The following is a 19,771-nucleotide window of genomic DNA, read 5'->3' on the forward strand; positions in this document are numbered from 1 at the left end:
ATGCACATCTCTGCAACAATATACAGGCAAGGCCACATGCATGTCTGGATCCAGGCTAATGATTTCTAAGCGACGAACAGCCCTGGGGCAGGGTGCTAAAACACAATATGAAATTAATGCAAGGGAAAGATCTGTTTGGAGAGGATCAAGATTGCTATTTCTGTGAGAAGGTGGTAGAGGGAAACACAGCAACAAAACACAAATCACAGTCTTGCCCTTGACAGTTTGTGAAGGCTAAAGCCATTTCTTTTACAACTAGGTAAAACTCCCCCGCCCCTTCTCCAGTTTTCATTATCTGGTATCCTAAACTCTGCACAGCAGAGTCCATTCTGGTTCAGGTCAAGGACCATTGTTTGCAATCAGAACTCTGCCTACCAAAGGCATGGAACACTCACAGGAATAGTAAAAGGGGTAGTGCCTAAGCAAATATTTATATTTCAGGGACAACTAGTCAAAGGTTGTGAAATAGCCAGGAGAGTGAAATTTAGTCATTACTGCAACCATCTTGCTTCTATTTCTATTCCTGCTCTGGCAAGAGGGTCTGTTCCTCCAGGCAGATCATGCGCCATAAATCAACACAGATACACATTTAATATTTTGAACTTTTCAAGCACCTTCAGGCACATCTGGAACAGAAGCAAGAGCCAAAAACTGTAGCAGACCTCATGATGCTGGTCACAATTATTTAGATAGGATTGGGTGGAGAGATTTAAGACGCACTGGCCTTTGGCAAAGGAGACCATTTCAGCACAAAATTGGGATTACACAGTAGTTGTAGATATAGGAAAGAACATGGAAGCTGCACAGATGTGAAATGGGTGGGGCAAGTTAGTGACCCTTTCTGCCTTCTCCATGGCAACCTTTCCCAACCTGTCCTCTCCAGATGTTTTGGACTACAACTTCCATCAGCCCCAGCCAGCACAGCCAATGGTCAGCAGTGATGGAAACTGTTATTTCAGGACATCTGGGTGGCACCCTGGTTGGTGAAGACTGCTCTTTGGCCACACTCATTTTAGCAACAATGCAGAATTTCAAGTTGGCAAATGTGCTAGAGGCCCATATTGACAAAGATTTGGGAGATGGGTGAAATCCCTACCAAAAAAAAAAAGTTGGGAGAACTTTCCTTTACTTTGGCATGGGTTGAACAAGACAGTGCTCAGATCTGCCTCTGCCCTTCTGCCCCCATGAGATGCTGGCAACACCGGACTTATCATTCCAGTTTCCAGTTCTCCTTCTGAAAGACGAGCTCCACAGCATCATTCACATCGTGCACAACGTGAGAGGCCTCCACCAAGGTTGGATCAAAATGGAAGTCCCGGTGCCCATGGAATACAGTCTCCAACATGTTCTCGTTGTGGTCAGCAGGCACATCTCCCTGGGGATTGTAGACCCCAGTGCAGACCAGTATGGACTGGCAGCTCTCTGCAGAGGTGATGGACACACTGTGATCTCTTTGCATCTCAACATGTTCCTCGCTCTCTGCTGCCATTGCAGTGACACTTACTTCAGCCTGAGCCTGGAGGTAACGGTTGTAGAGGTTTGCACCATAAATGTCAGCCATTGGGTTGTCTCTGTAAGTAGACCCAAAGGACAAGGGAGGAGAAAACAGAGTAAGAGTCAAGGTTATATAGTTAAATTTGGGCAGAACTTAAATTTTGAGAATTTAGACCCATCTAGTAACAGCATCCATGCGGTACCTCCACTCCCATTTGCCAGCAAAGGGATGACACTCTAGCCTCCCCTTAGCAGGGAAAACAGTTCAGTAAGTTATATGAATCTTTCATCCTGCTCCGTGCCAATGTGCAGCTGCTAAGGCCAAGGTCTTCCTCTCCCAAGCTCAAGGAAGAAGAGTTGCTTACCCAATAGCGTACAGCTGGCGGAGAGGGGATGTCCAGCCCCAACTCTCCATCTGCTGCTTGATCACATGTTCAGCATAGCGGTAGGTGACAGTGCTGGGCTTGCCTATCAAGGCCTCATACTTCAGCTCCTTGCCAGTCATTTTCTTGTAGATGTTCTCCAAGCACACAAGAAAGGTGCCGTGGCCAAATCTGACCACAAAGAAAGAAAAGTGCAAAAAGTCAGCATGCATACTCCTAGGAACATGTGGTGGCACTGGGTGAATACAGAGGATAAAAGTACCCAATAGGAAATGTGGGTAAGATGGCTATTCCTCAAGTATGTCCTTTAATCAAATAATGCAGACATGACTGCAGAATTCTATGATCGCTTTTGCATCACCCCTTGTTACTGCTCTGCTCTGCTGCTATGGAAGAAAGGCCTATCCCTCCATGGACTGCTGCACCAATTCCTGACCCTTTGTTGAGGGAAGTGTTTGGATAATCTGGCCCCAGAGTCTTAAAAGTGTGTTCCTAATGTTAATGGGGTTTCAAAAAGGTTTTCTCACATTATACAAAACAAAGCCAAGCTAGCCCTAACCTGTAGTAATTTGACCTTTGTGAGGTTACATTTAGAACCTCTTGTTATGGACTGGAGCAAGACTCCACACTTAAGAATTTCTTCTCAGTTCCTTTTAGTTTCCAGAAATAGTCAATTTTCTTAGTCTGCAATTATTATTATTATTATTATTATTATTATTATTATTATTAATACCCAGCCCATCTGGCTGGGCTTCCCCAGCCACTCTGGGTGGTCACCAACAAAATATTAAAATACAATAATGCATCAAACATTAAAAGCTTCCCTAAACAGGGCTGCCTTCAGGTGTCTTCTAAAAGTCTGTTAGTAGTTGTTCTCTTTGACATCTGATGGGAGGGTGTTCCACAGGGCGGTGCCACCACCAAGAAGGCCCTCTGCCTGGTTCCCTGTAACTTGGCTTCTCACAGTGAGGGAATCGCCAGAAGGCCCTTGGCACTGGACCTCAGTGTCCGGGTAGAATGATGGGGGTGGAGACGCTCCTTCAGATATACTGGGCCGAGGCCGTTTAGGGCTTTAAAGGTCAGCACCAACACTTTGAATTGTGCTCGGAAATGTACTGGGAGCCAATGTAGGTCTTTCAAGACCAGTGGTATATGGTCTCGGCGGCCGCTCCCAGTCACCAGTCTAGCTGCTGCATTCTGGATTAGTTGTAGTTTCCGGGTCACCTTCAAAGGTAGCCCCACAGAGAGTAACAAACAGAGTAACAGCTTTATTTATATAAGATGTTCTTACAGAAGTGGCTCACTCGATGGCTTTTAGCTTCTTGGCAAGTGGGTTGTAGTTGAGTACCAGGAAGGTGAGAGGCGAGTTTGCAGGAAGGTTGGAACAATGCAAAGGCACTGGAGGAGTCAATCCAGCACTCTTACTGACACATTTACACTGCACAGGCCTTCCCACAAGTTTACCTCTCACTCTCTCCTTGGTAAGTAGCAGCGACCCAGCTGCCAGGAAGCTAAGCGCAGCAAGTTAAGTAATGTACCTAGAACATTGGCTCCCAAATTTTAACCAACCCCCACGTCCACTTGGAAATCACTGTGTCTTGGTGGACCACTTAATCGTTTATCTGACTGTTACAACTGTTGTAATGGATTGTGCTAGATGCTATATGATCTTTAACTCCATTTTTATTGCTTCTTTTATATCTTATACTGCATTGTATCATTCTACAATTTGAATTCCACAGAATGCTATATACAATACAATCATAAAATGCAATACAAGAAAGAAGCAATAAAAATGCAATTGACCATGCTTGCTGGGACTGATGGCAATAGTAGTTCAACAACATCTGGATAGCCAAAGGTTCCGTGCACCTGATCAAGCTCATCCGAGGCAACTGAGCAAGGAGCATATTGTCCAGTGAGGTTTCCTGCAAATACCGGGGGGGGGGGGGAGGGAGGGGGAGGGAGGGAGGGGGAGAGAGAGAGAGAGAGAGAGAGAGAGAGAGAGAGAGAGAAAATACAGAATGCCAGCAAGAGATCACAATAGAACCTTTATATCACCTTGGCATCTTGGCTTCTGCCATCCACAAGAGATCCATGTTGCAGGCGAGGATAGGTAGATGTGGGTATGGAACAGAAGTCAGCTCTACCCCTAGGTTCCCATTGCTCAGGAGTACATCAATGATCAGTTGCAGGCAGGTCTCCCACCTGACTGGCTCCCCAAACAGAATCACAGCTAGAGATTAAAAAAAGGCAGTGCATTTTCAAAACAGTAGTATGTGCCTGTACATCATATGACATAATAACCCCATATAAGAATGAACTCATAGTGGGTTACATCTGAGTAAACATCCTTTGCAAACCTATCCCCATCTACTTGGGTCCAGGACTAGGACATTTTAGCTGTATTTTTGCAATATTTTTTGTTTTAAGTTGTCTGTTGTCACTTTAGTTTTCTGTACACCACTTAGATATATTTATATATATTGAGCAGTATAGAATTCATATAGACAGACAGATCTATAAATAAATAAATAGACAGACAGAATGATCTACTCTGGGCAGTCCAGCCAAGATTACAAAGGAGCTCTCATATAAAACTTAGAGCAAATTGAATGGGGCTTCCATTTATTTGCCACATATTCCTATAGATGTGACTAAAAAGAGCAGGGTCTGCATTAGATATGTGAAAGCCAAGAAAAATGGGAGGGCAGGACACCCCCCCAATATTGCAGGAAACCCCCATTTTTCTGTGCCCCCCCCGGCCTTCACAACTCTACTCCACATTACAAGGGACAACTCTGTTTCGCCCCCTGATGTTCTTTCTCAAAACAACAACAATTGGGGAGCATGAAAGCATTACCAAAGTCATCATGCTAACAATCCTTTGCAATACAGTGGATTCTAGGATATGCAGAATTACTTATTTTTGCATTCTGTCATATTTCTTCTTTTTTCAAAGTTGATAAATATATTTAACCAAACAAACTAACATTGTTCTGCATTATTTCTGTGCGCTTATAATTGATTTGCCCCCTGCCAGACACCAGAAGTGGAAATGAGCTTAGCTAAGGGGGGAAAGCAACTTGGGGATGGAAAATTTGCACCGGCAGATGTGAAGGGTCAAGCATCTTTTCACCCTGCCTGCTCTGCCTTCACATCAGTTTGAAAACGTGCATCTGCCAAGAGAAACCCCACCTAAGCCCAGGTGAGCTCACAATGAAACACTCTTCAGAAAGAAAACAATGCACTTACCTTCTATGGTGGGGAAGTCAGCAGGTGCAGGAGGCTGTCAAAAGGGAGGGAAGGGGAAGAGATATTAGTCAATTTGCAGTGTCAGAAAATGGGTGAAGTTTCTCAAGAGTTCAATGATACTTGGTATGTTATCCAACTGTAATATCATAAGGGGTTTGTTTGTTTTTAGGAAAAGGAAAACAAAATTGAATGTCTGTCAATTACAAAACCTTTAAAATAATTTCCCCCAACTGTTTTATTCTGCTAATTTGCAACCTTGTAGAATTCGTCTTTGCTTTTTAACCTACATGCAGCAAAGGGCAACTTTGCGCAGGAAGAAAATCCTACTGACAAGAGTTCTATATTGCCGTTTTCATGAGATATCTTGGTGGGGGTACTATGCAAAATATTTGTAGTACTAGAGAGCTGGAGAAGCTCAGCCTAGGGGGCCAAATGCCTCTCTGTCTGTCCCTTGGGATTCTCAAGGCACATACCCCACCCAACCATGCCCCTCACCAGCTTCACATCATGCCCTTGTGTTTCTTCCTGGGTGGAATATGCCCTTGGTAATGACTCGTTTGCCTGGATGGAGGATGGAAAGGAGTATGTGAAGAAACTAACGACAAAGGTAATATTTACATTAATTGTTTTGCCAACTGCTGCCTCTGGCCCTGCCTATCACTGGCCTGTGACTCCAGGAAGGTGGCCTAGATGGAACAGAGGTGCTTGGGCTAAAAGAGGTGTTTCACCCTTGTTGTACAGGAACTTTACTACCAGAGCAACTATGGAAAAGTTGAAAGTAGGCAAGAGAACACTTAGTTCTGCCAGGGGACACAGCACACAAATGCTCTCTTTCAGTCACTCTTTGCAATGCTCAGGTTAATACTTGCCAGCTCTTTTGGCCTCCGACTTTGATCAACCATATCCAGCAAGGGAAATGCCTTCCTCACATCTTCAATGGTAACAACGTGATGGAATCCCAGGCTGTTTCAAATGGCTAAGGAAGAAAGTTGTCAAGAGCTCTACAGACTTAAGGGTAAATTGTCAGAACTAACCCAGGAACTTAGTAACAGGAACCCGCCAAATCCCTACTGTTGGGAAGCAATCACATCTTGATAGATTCCCCACTTCCCTGTCCTGATCAGAAGGTCAAAGGCAGAGCAAAAAACAGCACTATATTATTATTATTATGTTTATGTTTATAACCCACCTTTCCTCCAATGAACTTAAGGTATTGCTAGGCCTGGGCGATATATTGATAGATCGCCCAGGACTGGTATGAGGAACAGACCGCGATGTCGGCTTCACTCAGCAGTATATCGATGGTGAAAACACCACCAATCCTGAGTCTCTCTGCTAGCAGCGTCCACTAGAGTTCCTTCCTCCAGCAGTGCTGCTAGAGGGACTCTGGAGCGCTGTGTGAAACTGCCATCGCACTCTGCCCTCATGAGATGCAATGACAAACAAGCTGTATCAGCTAGGCATCAATACAGCTTGCTCCTCCCTCTGCATCTTTAAACTGCTTGACTCAGGAGTGTGCAACAGCCCCAACCTCAGCTGAGCAGTTAAAAGAGCCAGGAGCCCACAGCCCAGCACTGGCTCCCATGAGCTGCTGGCAGGGTGGAGGCTCTGTGAAACTACTCAGCTGAGGGGGGCGCAGTTAAAGGAGCCTTGATGCTCTGCCTGCTCATGCCGGGACTGACTCAGCTGGGGAACAGGAACCTTCCCAATCCCCAGCTGAGCTGCACAAACAAGCTTTTGCCCAGGGTCACCAAGTGCGCTTCACAAGGTTCGAACCCAGGTCTCCTCAGTCCATCCACTACACAACACTGGTTCTTAACACATTGCTAAGAAAGAGAAAGGAAGATTAAAAAAATAAATCTGAAGGCAGCAAAGGATACTCTCTGGCATTTTCCTCCACAGGACCCTGACCACACACAAGCACACATTTGTCATGGAACTGATGGAAAAGACGCAGAGGACTGTGGGACAGGATCACCCATTCGGGAGAAACCTGAAAAAAGAGAAAGGTCAGCAGGACAGTTAGCTTAGCCTTTCCACATGCAGTATTCCGTATGCCAGGCCCTTTATCCTCTAAGCTGCCAAAGCCGCTAGCATAGGTGACACCACTAGATTAATCTGGCAGGAACATCAACATCCGTCGTCCTTCTCAGACATTAAATACCAATCAGATCTCTTGAAAGTTACCTTGGGACATGTCAGAAGAATATATTTAAGCTTGTCCACAATAAAAATACAATGGACTGGAAATATGAGTGTGCAAGAACATACACAACCCATATTCATACCCCTAAGTAATGTCCACACAAAAATGACACTCACCTTATTATTTAACATTGCATGAATGTGTGATTTGCCTTCATTAGAAAGCGTTCTAAGTGATGTCAAGAAACGTTAAAGCTCCGTGTGTCCTGTTTGATCTGCAGAGTCATCACTGAAGGCTATAGTCATCAAGCGACAAGCATGGAGGGGTGAGCAGGCTCCCCATCCCAATGTTAAAGGTAGTCAGGCTGGGGAAAACCTCTGTCCAAGAACTTACAGCCAGATCCAAACAAATGCTCTATTTAATAAACTTCTATTCACCTTGTCAGGTAAAGCCTTACTTCTAACAAATGGGTAGCAACTTGTGGAAAGAGTCTAAGCCCTACAAACTTTCTTTCTGTGAGGATCCCCCACAAAATCTGGATTCAGGGTCACATCATGTAAGGTCACAGCATACATGAAAGCAACCTTATACCACTTTAAGTGCCTGCTTTCCCAAAAGAATCCTGGGAACTGTAGTTTGTCAAGGGAGCTGGGAGGTATTAGGAGATGCCTCAGAGTTATAATTTACAGCACCCTTAACAAACTACAAATCCCAGGATTGTTTATGGAAAGCCAATTCTGTTAATGTGGCCTAACAGTGCTTTAAATGTAAGGTGTGGCTGAATGTGATCATAAACTCACAATTTACACACACTAGCAGCCAGTAACCCAATATAGAACACAGGTGCCTTCAGTACCTTAAATCCAAGTGCATCAGACAGTTCCTCAGCCTTGCTGTTGCGAGAGCAGTTTCCAGCATTGGTTACAAATGCAACCGGCACATGGAACCGACCTTTTGAATCTGTTAGTTTCTGGAAGGCCTTCTTAGCAGCAGGAATGACTAGCCGGCCCCGTAAAAGCACTCCATCAATATCAAAGAGGAACCCAAAGGAGGGAGAAGTTGTCTGTAGTGGAGAAAGATTTAATGATGCTATTTAGGAATAACAAGGGTGAGGAGGAACAAACAATAACAGCTCTAAAAGGACCATCTCTGTGTTGGCATTTTGCAATAATTTAGTTATGTAACGTATTTTCATCTCACCTCACCATATGCTCAAGACAGTATGTAAGAACATTGCTTAAACATAACAATAAAAAGGTAAAGGACCCCTGACGGTCAAGTCCAGTCACGAACGACTCTGGGGTTGCGGCGCTCATCTCGCTTTATTGGCCGAGGAAGCCGACGTTTGTCTGCAGACAGTTTTTCCGGGTCTGCCGGAGCGGTACCTATTTATCTACTTGCAGTTTGACGTGCTTTTGAACTACTAGGTTGGCAGGAGCTGGGACCGAGCAACAGGAGCGCACCCCATCGTGGGGATTCGAACCGCCGACCTTCCGATCGGCAAGCCCTAGGCTCAGTGGTTTAGACCACAGCATCACCCGCATCCCTAAATATAACAATAAAAAGCTTTAAAATGTACAAGTAATACAACAACACCCCCCATTTTATGTCAGGAAATTTTCAATAATCTGTAGTCATTACTTCCCAAATACCTTTCTCCAAAAGTAGGCTTTACTTGACTTTTTACTACTACTACTACTACTACTACTACTACTACTACTACTACTACTACAACTATATTATATATATAATGTTGCCCAGCTGACTGTGTTGCCCCAGCTTCCAACAAATTAGTTGGGAGGCTTCCAACAAATTATAAAACCACAGTAAAACATCACACATTAAAAACTTCCCTATACAGGGCTGCCTTAAAGGAGAGGGGTGATATAATAAGCTCCTGAGGGAAATCATTCCACAATTGCAAGGGGACCACTGAAAGGACACTGCTCCAGACAGAGCCCTCAAAGGTGGTCTCATATGGAGAAAGAGGCATCTGTGATATCAAGGTCAACAAATCTGGCAGCTGAATTTTACAGAATGGTCATCTACACCCACCAACTACTACAAACACAAACACTACTGCATAGCATCTTTGAATCAGTGTAATTCATGCTGATGTTGCCAGTCTGGAAGTATTGCAGGAGTTGTATGTACTATTAACAAGAACAGTATTATTAGGAACACCATAAGTTAAGAAGAGAAATGCACTTCTACTCAAGCCCTACAGAGTTCAATGAGTCTGACTGCCAGGCAAACATCGACAGCAGTGGTAACTAAACTTTCTTCACCATGGAACACTTGAACATTACAGATGGGCTTGGTGGGCTTAACTATTTTTATGTCTCATATAGCAATTGTAATGTGCTGTACTATGTGACCGTAAATTGTGTTTTAATTGCTTCTTTTATTTCTTGTATTTACATTCCACAGAATTCAAATTCCAACATATCTGCAAACAAGCAGAGCAACAAGCAAGAGAAATTCAGAGGCTACCAAAGACCCGTGTGAATTTTTAAAGCATTTAATAATTGCCTAAATGTGAATAATGCAGGCACCAACCTGAGAATTCCATAACCTAGAGCCACCACTAAGGAAGTCCTGTCTCTTGCAATTATTGAAAGGTAATAATTAGCCTTTTTAGTTGCATATGTGTCGATAAACTGATGATCAATGAAGTTCAATAAGCACCGGAGATCTGATGATTTCTATGAAATTCAGTCAGCAATCTAGCCACCTTTCACACTGTCTTCACAGGCAGCCTCACACCCAACACACTGCTTGCAGCCTAACTTGCAAGTTGCCAATGTTTGGATCTCACAATGTTGCGCATTACAGCTAACCTGTAGAACCCATCGCATTTAACGAGGGAAGATGTAGTTATTAGGGATGTGGTTATTGCTTGGGACATATAATCAGCACAATCAAAACACTCCACGCTGCTTCGTCCACTGCTTTAACTTAGATGTACTATCAGCAAGCTGCACTGATGTAAAGCAACACTCTGAAGAGTGTCTGTGAAAGAGCGACTTCTTAACTTTTTGTTAACGTGGAAAAACCAGCTGACGAATCGAAAATCGAACACGTAGGTTGGCTATTAACCAGGCAACTTTCTTCACTAAGGTCTGAGAGTTGCCAGCACAAACAACTCCGCCATATGCTAAAAACTAGTATTCCCCCCACTCCCCGCCGCCGCTTTTTTCTTCCTATGCCTTCCACATCTGCCGAGGCCCCCAGCACAACAGCAACAAAGGCAGCCTGGATGAGAGGAGACGCGCGTGAGAAAAGCAGGCCAAGGGACAGGTAAGCCCGGCGCAGTTGCCCGGCTCGATCTCCTCCCGGGGGTGTCACAAGACAAGAGAAAGTGACGGGAGGACACCGAAGGGCGCGCGTGCACACACAGGGAGGAGATCGGGAGGGGGTCCTCTCTCACCTGCCGCGCCCCGCAGGCTCTCCCCACGGGACGGCCTTGGCTGCTGCTCCTGCAGGGGCGGCTGGCGGCGCCCCCCGTGCGCGCCGAGGGCAGCCACCCCCTCAGCGCCGCTCTGCTCACATGGAGCGAGCAGCACACAGCCATCCGCCCGCCGACGCCTGCTCCGGCTGGGGCGCCTCCTCCAATCAAGGCGACGGACGAATCCCCGCCTTCCTCCCCTTGCTTCCTCCGCCCTGCCAATCGGAGCACCAAGCCTGCCGGTCACATGGGACGGCGGTGAGAGATGGGACCCGGGTCGGAGGTGGAAGGAACTACTGTGCAGTTCCCAGTTCCGGCGCGGAGGGAGACGCTAGCGCGCGTGCTGCGTCCGCCGAGGCTGCGGGGAGCCTTGCCTGTGGCCGCTGGGAAGATAGGCAGGAGCTCCAGCGCGCCTGTTTATTTTATTCACTATTTATTTCTTAACCGTTTATCACACTGCTTGAGCGTAAAAAAGATAAAACAATAAAATCAAGGCATTTCTTTTAAGGCATTTCATTTCTTTTAAAACCACACTTTGAAAGCATACAGAAGTTAAATAGATTACAAATTCGCAGCAACTTTCCCAAGCATCTGGGTGAGCTTGTCTGAACAAGGATATTTTTAGCAGGTGGCGAAAAGAGCACAGCGAAGGTGCCTGCTTTACCTCAAGTGGCAGGGAGTTCCCAAAGATTAGGTGCTTTCCCATCTCATCTTACAAAGGATGGAAGGACGAGTATATAGGAGTAGCTAACAGTTGCAGGATGAAGGTCAGGTGGGCTCAGAATGAGTTCAGGCTTGCAAGAGAAGTTAAAAAAATGATTTTGCTATATTCAAAGCAAGAGAAATAAGCAAAGTAATAGGTTCCCTTGCGCTGAGAAGTTGGAAAAGTGCTTTGGGGTTGCAGAAAGCAGAACTGCTCAATACCTACATTGCCTATGTCTTAACCCAAAAGGAAAGCAGCGCCCAACCTAGTGGTAATACTTTAATACTTTAAAGGAGGGAGCAGCAGCCCAGATAGGAAAATAAGTGGTATGGGAACACCTAGCTACTTTAAATGAATTCAGATCTTCAGGGCCTGATGAGCTGCACCCAAGGGTACTAAAGGAGTTTGTGGATGTAATCTCAGAGCCTGTGTCTGTAATCTTTGAGAATTATTAGAGAACAGGTGAGGACCCTGCAGGTCGAAGGTGGGGGAAAAGAAGGCCCAGACAACTATTGACTGGTCAGCTTGTCATCAATACGAGGAAAGGTCCTAGAACAGATAATTGAACAGTCAGTCTGGGAGCGCTTAGAAAAGAGCACTGTGGGAATATTGTGGGCATGGTGTATATTGATTTCAGTAAAGCTTTTCACAAAGTCTCCCAGGATATCATGGAGAAGCTGATGTGAATGCACTGTAGATAGCTCTTGCCTCTACCAGATTCACTTTTCAGACGTTCAATTCCAGTATTCTTCTAGCCTACCAGAAGAGGTCACTTTTGTACTACAGGAAAACAATGAGCCAACTATCCATTACAACAGCTCTGATGAGCTCTTTGCTGGTGCTATTTGGCTTTAAAATGCTAAAATGTACTAATTCCACCACCACACATAAACTTCCTTTACAGTCCCCAGTAAATTTTACATGGATGCAATTGATATGCTATGAAAAGGGTATCAGTCCAGAAAGAATGGTGGGAACTGGCCATAGGCAAAGTTGTTGATTTTACATTTTTTAAAATAATTATTTTTATTTGTTATTTGTTTTAAAAATAGATAAGCCTGCTTTTATTCCAAAACAAAAATGCTAAGAGGTATATACTGTAATAATGTTTTTCTATTGTGCTCTTTTTCAGACAAACATTTAGTAAACTGGGGACAAAGTCCAGCTCCTTAAAAATGCTGTTCATTTCAGCAGCAGTGATTTAATTGTTTCATGGTACAATCCTATACATGTCTACTTAGGAGTGAGCCTCACTGAGTTCCACGTGTTTCTTTATAGAATGAGTAAGACTTGCTTCTTAATAAACATGCATAGGATTAAAATGAAAGAGGCTCAAACATTTCTTAACTTTGGCTGGAAAGTGCCCTGGGTTTAAAAGTTTTAATTGTGGACAAATATGCTGATTACAAAAAAAATATAGAATTTCCAAGTAGATTAATTTCACACCTGAAGGGTTCCCAGCTCCAGGGGTTCTAGATTAACCACTTCCTACCTCAAATTGAACTAGAATTCTGATCCTTACTTTCTTCTTCCTTGTCCACAGTAAGGTTATTTCAACCTGTCATTTGATCCCAGTTCATTTAGAACAGGGGGTGGTGGTTAGCATATTCAGCTTGGCTTAATTCCATGTAGCCCTCTGCTGAATATCATTGGGGTGCCAAAGAAGGGGAAATGCAGGGACAGGGAATGACAGAAAAAGAGAAAAGGCAGTGTCTACACACCTTTGCCTCTATTCCTGCCCACCTTTGTTTTGGGCAACCTCTGCCCACCAGTGGCACTTCTTCTCTCCCCTCCAAAAGTTTTTTTTTCCTTTAATGGGGTAGGGGTGGGGTAGAGTTCCCGACCTGTGTTCAAGAAAAAATATATATATGGTAAGAAATTCCTACTTTTATTGCAAGCCATTAAGGGGGGGTGGCTTTCATCAGTACCATCACAATGTCAGGTCTTCAGACTAGGAAACACTGTGAAATTAAGATGCAGCCCAAGACTTGGTAACCCTATTGAGTTGCATATATTTTCCTTGTTGTTACTGAAGCATTCAATTCAGCACACACTGTCTTGAGCATTTACTGCTCATGGATCACATCAATAAAAAGAAATGGAATTGGCATGGGGTAACTCTCCTCTGAGGCTCCTAAAATGCTGATCTGGAATGGCTCCTTTGATGTCTGAAGAAGCGGCGGGGGTGGGGGTGGCTCATGCTATACTCGAAGGGTCAGGCTGATTTCATTCCCATTACTCCACATGACTAATGTGGAGTTCAGCCTTCTCAGTAATGGAGGTCGGGGCCACTGAGAGAAGGAGCATCATTCTCTGCAGAGTGATTGCATTTGGAGGAGCTCTCACAAATCATGGGCATTCTGTACCTGATCACAGAACTGCCTCCCTGTAATGCCGGGGAAAAGGAGATTGTATTTATTTATTTTCAAAAATAACCTGACCCAGTGAGGCAAGATATCATTTTGAAAACACAGCCGAGGAAGATAAGCAGTCAGGCGATCACCATTCTCGCGGTAGAGTGGCTTAATACAATATTGCTGGCAAAACCCCGCGGGTGTACTTGACAATATAACTCTCAACCTTGCTGGGCTCCAAAATTATTGACTAACGGGGACAAAGTGCCTTGAGGAGAAAGAAATAGCAAAGGACACACAGCATTCTAGAAACATCCAAATGAAGCAACACTTCACTGAGTCCAGGGTGTCAGTTCCCACAAACCATTGTGCTGTGGTTTCCACTTCTGCATGACCAGATTTTTACACTACAGTGGAATCATCTGTAGCTGGGAACCAAGTGGGATTACATGGTAATCTCTCATGGAAGAAAGGATGGGAACCAGAAGGTGGGGAGTGGGGGATTAAGCATATAATTCACCCAGTCTATCTTGGGCTGTGAATGCACTACATGTACTTTTAAAGCATGTTCAAAGCAATTTCCCCCCTCTCAGAATTCTGGACCTTGGAGTTTGTTAGGGATTGCTTGGAAGTGTAACTCAGGGAAGGGAAAAAACAGTGTCCAGAATTCTTTGAGGGGGGGAAATGAGCTTTAAATGCGCTTGTCTTATTTCCTTAAAAGTAGCCTTAAAAGCTCCACAAATTTGGACAAAAGTAAAAAAGAAGCTCAACAAATCTGGTCGTGTCCCCCCCCTAAAAAAGCTCAACATATGGCAACCCTAACTTTAAAGACCTACAGGTACCTTTTCAATGCACCAGGAATGTTCTGAAATAAAAGTGGATGCTAGTAGGTTCAATCAATCAGTTCTGTCTTCCTTGCTCAGTTTTGAGCATTTCAACATAAAGATACAGACAAAATGTAAACAAGGAACGAATAAAACAAATCCACATTTCACTATCCCAAAGCACGGCATCTTTGGTTCTGAAAAGAAGTCTGTCTCAATGAAAACAAATCCAGCTAAAGTTGAGATAGTATGTAAGTAGTAGTCATGCTGCTCTATAAAAAGAAGCTAAGATCCCAACCAATCAGGAGTTTGGCATGGAAGGAAAGGTAGAGGAAGACAAAATATAACCCTCCCACATAAGGCTATATCCCAACAGCTAATGGACACAAGTCTAGTTTTGTTTACCCAATTGATTATACACATACATAGAACCCCAGTTCTTAGATTGGGCCAGAGAGCTGGGTGTGTGTTAGGTTGGTGTATGTGGGTGGAAGACCCTGCACTTTAGATGGGCTAGACAAAAGCTCTTTTCTACCCATTGATTTCAATGAAAAAACATGCTTAACTCCAACTAAAATCAGTGGGGTTCTGATTGCCAGTTATCCTTAATTTCTAAGTGATGTACATTAAGACTGCAAAAACATACAGTGAATAAAAGCAAGTGCCTGAGGTTCAACATGGAGGGAACCTATCTGATTCACCTAAGAAGGAGTTCCACAGAATCAGGACTACAATACTAAATGCACAGCTGCTGGTAGATACGAGTCATGCCTCTGAACCATGGGTGACCTCTAAAAAAGACTCCCCTAAAGATCTTAGTGATTGGGCAGGGATATAAAGAATCCTTGAGGTATCCTGGAGTCAAATTGTTAAGGGTTTTGAAAATTAATTAATTAATGATCATAATCATAATAGACCATTGAACTTGGCCTGGTAACACGTGAGCAGCCACAACAAACTTTTAATCACCGGAGTCGTGTTGGCAGTAGGTGTCCCCACCAAAAGTCTAGCCATAGCATTTTGCACCAGCTGGAGATTTTGGATCAGGTCCAAGGATAATTCCACGTTTTCCTTGCTAATGTTATAAATATAGACCTACCAACAACTCGTTTTTATATAGATTTTCTGCAGTTCCTTGAGATTGGTGTGTATAGGTGAAACAGCTTTCAATTAATTCCTCCAATTCTTCTGAGATTTGGGATAAAAAGAGAAAACACCGGTTCCTGCTCTATTTCTCCCTCTATTATGTTACATTCATGCACAGCTGCTCCAATTCAGCAAGAACAAACTGCACCCATAAGCAGCTGCCCACAAGCACTGCCAATGTCAATCTGGAAGTATTTGCCATCTCTCCATCATGATGCTCAGCTGATTCCTATGGCACTAGCTGGATGTATCTTTTTGGTGCAAATGAAGCAGCACAACAGTCAATTACACATAACTTGTTTCCCAAATCTACAGCAGGAACTTGCTTTAGTGTGGTTTGTGGTTTCAGAAAGGTCAATCATTTATTAGTTACTTATTTTCAAGGTTTATACCCCAACTGTCAGTACAGTAACCAATACAGTTTACAATCAGGATTAAACAACAACGCTACCACATTACTCACTAATTATCAGGGAATGTAAGGAAAGAAGCTTTGGAGCGAGATACTTTGTATATAGTAAAAAGAGTTCAAGTGGAGTGACAGTAAACAGATAGGGGCAAGGGCAGAGTCAGTCCCCCACCCTTTTGCCTTTCCTTGTTACTCTTAACCAGAAATTGTAGGCTCTTTAAAGCAGGCATAGGCAAACTCCGGCCCTCCAGATGTTTGGGACTACAATTTCCATCATCCCTAGCTAACAGGACCAGTGCTCAGGGATGATGGGAATTGTAGTCCCAAACATCTGGAGGGCCGGAGTCTGCCTATGCCTGCTTTAAAGCCCTTCTACTACTACTGAGTTACCTCATAAGGCACTGCAGCCCTGACACTGAACTGGTTGTTTCCATAGAAATGGGATTGGTGAGTCACAGACCCCATTCAGTAACCAGTGGTGACCCACTCAGTAATCTAATTTGCTCAGGTATAGTGGCTGGTATTATTATGTAAGAGCCACCCTGCCTGTTATAGAGAGACAGTGTGGAGTAGTGCTCAGGGTGTTGAACTAGGACCTGGGAGACCAGGGTTCATATCACCACTCAGCCTTGAACCTGTTGGGTTACCTTGGACTGGTTACTGCCACTTAGCCTAACTTACCTCACAGGGTTGTTGTGGGGACTAAATGGGGAGGGGAAGAACCATGCCCACCACCTTGAGCTCCTTGGACAAAAAAGGTGGGAGATGAATAATAAATTAAAATAAACACTTGCCCCCCAAATTTTTTGTCTCTCCCAAGCACAACCTCAGTTTATAAGGCAGAGAGCAACTTCAAATGTGTGCACACTGAAAGAGATTGATGCAAACAAATTATTAATGATCAGAGTTACCACCCAACTTTGTTTCCTTTTCCAGGGGCTTTTTATTTGGTGTATTAGTGCATCCTGTGGACCCCTGTACCTCTGCTCTCTTTTCCTTCCCATTGAATCTGCTTACCCCATAGCTACGTGTAAGAAACTTTTATGTACAAACACAATGTTTTGTGATGGGCATTAGATAAGATGGCTTTTTAGAAGATTAAGGGAAATCCACCAAATATAGGTTTATCTAGTAGCAATGATGGCCAGATAGAGCCCCTGTGTTCCAAAGAAGCATGCTGCTAATTAACAGGTGCTAGTGGCGCTGTGGGTTAAACCACAGAGCCTGGGACTTGCTGATCAGAAGTTCGGCGGTCAGAATCTCCGTGACGGGGTGAGCTCCCATTGCTCAGTCCCTGCTCCTGCCAACCTAGCAGTTTGAAAGCACATCAAAGTGCAAGTAGATAAATAGGTACCGCTCCGGTGGGAAGGTAAACGGTGTTTCCATGCACTGCTCTGGTTTGCCAGAAGTGGCTTAGTCATGCTGGCCACATAACCTGGAAGCTGTACGCCAGCTCCCTCTGCCAATAAAGCGAGATGAGCGCCGCAAGCCCAGAGTCGGTCATGACTGGACCTAATGGTCAGGGGTCCCTTTACCTTTACCTTAGGGGTGAATAAGTGGGGAAGGCAGGATCTCAATGTCCTGTTTGTGTACTGCCTGGAGACACAATTTGGCCTGCCACTGATGGAAATGGAGTTAGATGAGCCTTGGTCCACACCAGCAGTGATTTTCCTACCACCAAAGGAAACTCTCTGCTTGCCTGTCTTATAAAGAGAAGTGGTGTATAGTTGTTTTCTTGATCTGGGGATGTCTACAGTGACAAAAGTTTGATTTCACTGCCTTACGGGTCTTGAGATTACACTGTTTACATGCCAAGACCAGGACCAAGTTACGTCAATTTGCCTAATCCCATCTGCTTTGTTTGCACTTTAGCAGATCCACTAAGTCATAATTCCATGCCCACTGCCACATATATACTACTAAATCTGTAGCTCCATCTTACCTTATGGTCTAACTCACTCTCCCCTTCCATGCTATTCTGAGATGTGAATCAGCCATTCCTCTTCCTGCCCTGCCTGGCTGATTTGCATAACACATTTTGATTGGTTGTATGGAACAGTGATTTGGGTTTGGTTTTTTTTAAAGAAGGATTATTTGTGTAACAATCATGTGCATTAGTTACCAGAATGACTTACATACATACCCTTAGTGCTTTTTCTGGAGAAGTAGTATCAAAATCACAGAACATCAGATTGTCACCTTGCTGACCGTACCATCATTCACACGCATAAATTTGTAATAAACTCACTTATTATGCCAAAGAAAAAGAAGTTTACTAACATAGGTTTGGAGCAAGTATTTAAATTTCAGACGTAAGCATAGTTATGATTTTAGAATGTGCATTGACATTTTCCCTTCAAAAATATGTGTAATATGCACTGCTTCATTTATTTATGAATACTTAAATTTCTGTCCTGCCTTTCCACACTACACATCCAAGGCAGCTAGCATAAAATTTAATGCAATCAAACAACAAGATAATAAAAAAATATACTAAAAACATGTACAAAGAACAGATATTCCACCCAATAGGCCAGAGACCTGTCTAAACAAGAAGGTATTTGCCTGGCAGAGGAGCATCATTAAAGAGAGGAGACGGATTTCCCTAGGTTTGCAGAGCCTGGATGCAGCCACTGAGAAGGCCCTCTCTTGTGTTCCGCCACATATCTCTGATGTTGGCAGCACACAGAGAGGCTCCCGTCCCAAATTTCTGAATTATGTAGGTAGGTTTCTGTATTTTGGAAAAGGCTATTTATATTTGCTCATGTAGCTTGCATTTCCTTCCTTGCATGACCTGAAATGCCAAAACTCTTGAACAAATCTGTGCAACGACCATTACTGCTGTAAACAAAATGTGTCAGTTTATCTGAAGAGTTTCTACATTTGTATGTCACATCGTTTTCAAAGTCAAAACACTCCTATTTTTGTTGATTTTGGTGGATTTTGCTTAGTGATAGTTGCAATAGTCCTAGAAAGGATTCAATGTTGGAAGAAGAAGAAGAAGAAGAAGAAGAAGAAGAAGAAGAAGATCATCCTCACTGGGAAATATTTAGATGCAGTTTTTGTGTGTGAACAGATTTGTGTAGATGATTATGTTACAAACTTCAAAACAGCTCACAATTAGCAATGGCAACATTTATTAGATTATAAAATTAAGTGTTTTAAAACCTATTGAGTGATAAAGTGTGCCCAGTTAAACAACTAGCAATTTATTATTATTATTTTACAATGCAATCCTATGTAGGTCTACTCAGAAGTAAAGGCAACTCAGCTCAATGTGGCTACCAGTAATTCCTTTTTTAAAAAATAAAATTTATTAGAGTTTATAAATAAAAATACTAAGATTATTGCCACATATTTCTTTTTTTGGTCCAAACTAAAACCTTAATCCAGAGTCAAAAAAAAGAGAAAGAGAAGAAAGAAAGAAAGAGAGAGAGAGGAAGGGATAATGAAAAAGGAATAGAAAAGGAATTAAAGGAAAAAATGAGAAAAAAGAGCGAGAGAAGAGAGAAAAAAGATCAGAAGCTAAAGAATTTCTGATTCTTCATCTCTCCACTATATAAATATTATTCATTTCATCCACTTCAGTATACCTAATAAACACCTAAT

General features: G+C 43.4%; 1 protein-coding gene across 2 annotated transcripts; it reads right to left on the minus strand.

Annotated features, from left to right (window-relative positions):
- Positions 1-1,109: 1,109 nt before the first annotated feature.
- Positions 1,110-18,194, minus strand: HDHD5 (haloacid dehalogenase like hydrolase domain containing 5). Of its 2 annotated transcripts, none has more exons than XM_053404772.1 (8): positions 18,105-18,194; positions 8,135-8,341; positions 7,013-7,125; positions 6,002-6,095; positions 5,133-5,166; positions 3,939-4,113; positions 1,860-2,048; positions 1,110-1,571 (listed from the first exon to the last, which is right to left on the minus strand). In XM_053404772.1, exons 1-8 carry the CDS (start codon positions 18,132-18,134, stop codon positions 1,211-1,213), a joined length of 1,203 nt encoding a protein of 400 aa, XP_053260747.1. In that variant the 5' UTR covers positions 18,135-18,194; the 3' UTR covers positions 1,110-1,210. The 2 variants fall into 2 exon arrangements, with proteins under 2 accessions (XP_053260747.1, XP_053260746.1); XM_053404771.1 differs by lacking the exon at positions 18,105-18,194 and adding an exon at positions 10,709-10,904.
- Positions 18,195-19,771: the final 1,577 nt, after the last annotated feature.

Source organism: Podarcis raffonei, chromosome 10, assembly GCF_027172205.1.
Source record: "Podarcis raffonei isolate rPodRaf1 chromosome 10, rPodRaf1.pri, whole genome shotgun sequence".
In the NCBI taxonomy this organism is placed as follows: domain Eukaryota; kingdom Metazoa; phylum Chordata; class Lepidosauria; order Squamata; family Lacertidae; genus Podarcis; species Podarcis raffonei.

Bases quoted from the DNA above. Each gene is read 5' to 3' on its own strand.
- HDHD5 (XM_053404771.1), bottom strand. From the start codon at position 10,852: ATGGCTGTGTGCTGCTCGCTCCATGTGAGCAGAGCGGCGCTGAGGGGG. The intron at 5,167-6,001 runs GCAAGTATTAAC...CCCTTTTGACAG, and splicing joins GTCGGAGGCCAAAAGAGCTG to CCTCCTGCACCTGCTGACTT. The intron at 1,572-1,859 runs GTAAGCAACTCT...GTCTACTTACAG, and splicing joins CGCCAGCTGTACGCTATTGG to AGACAACCCAATGGCTGACA.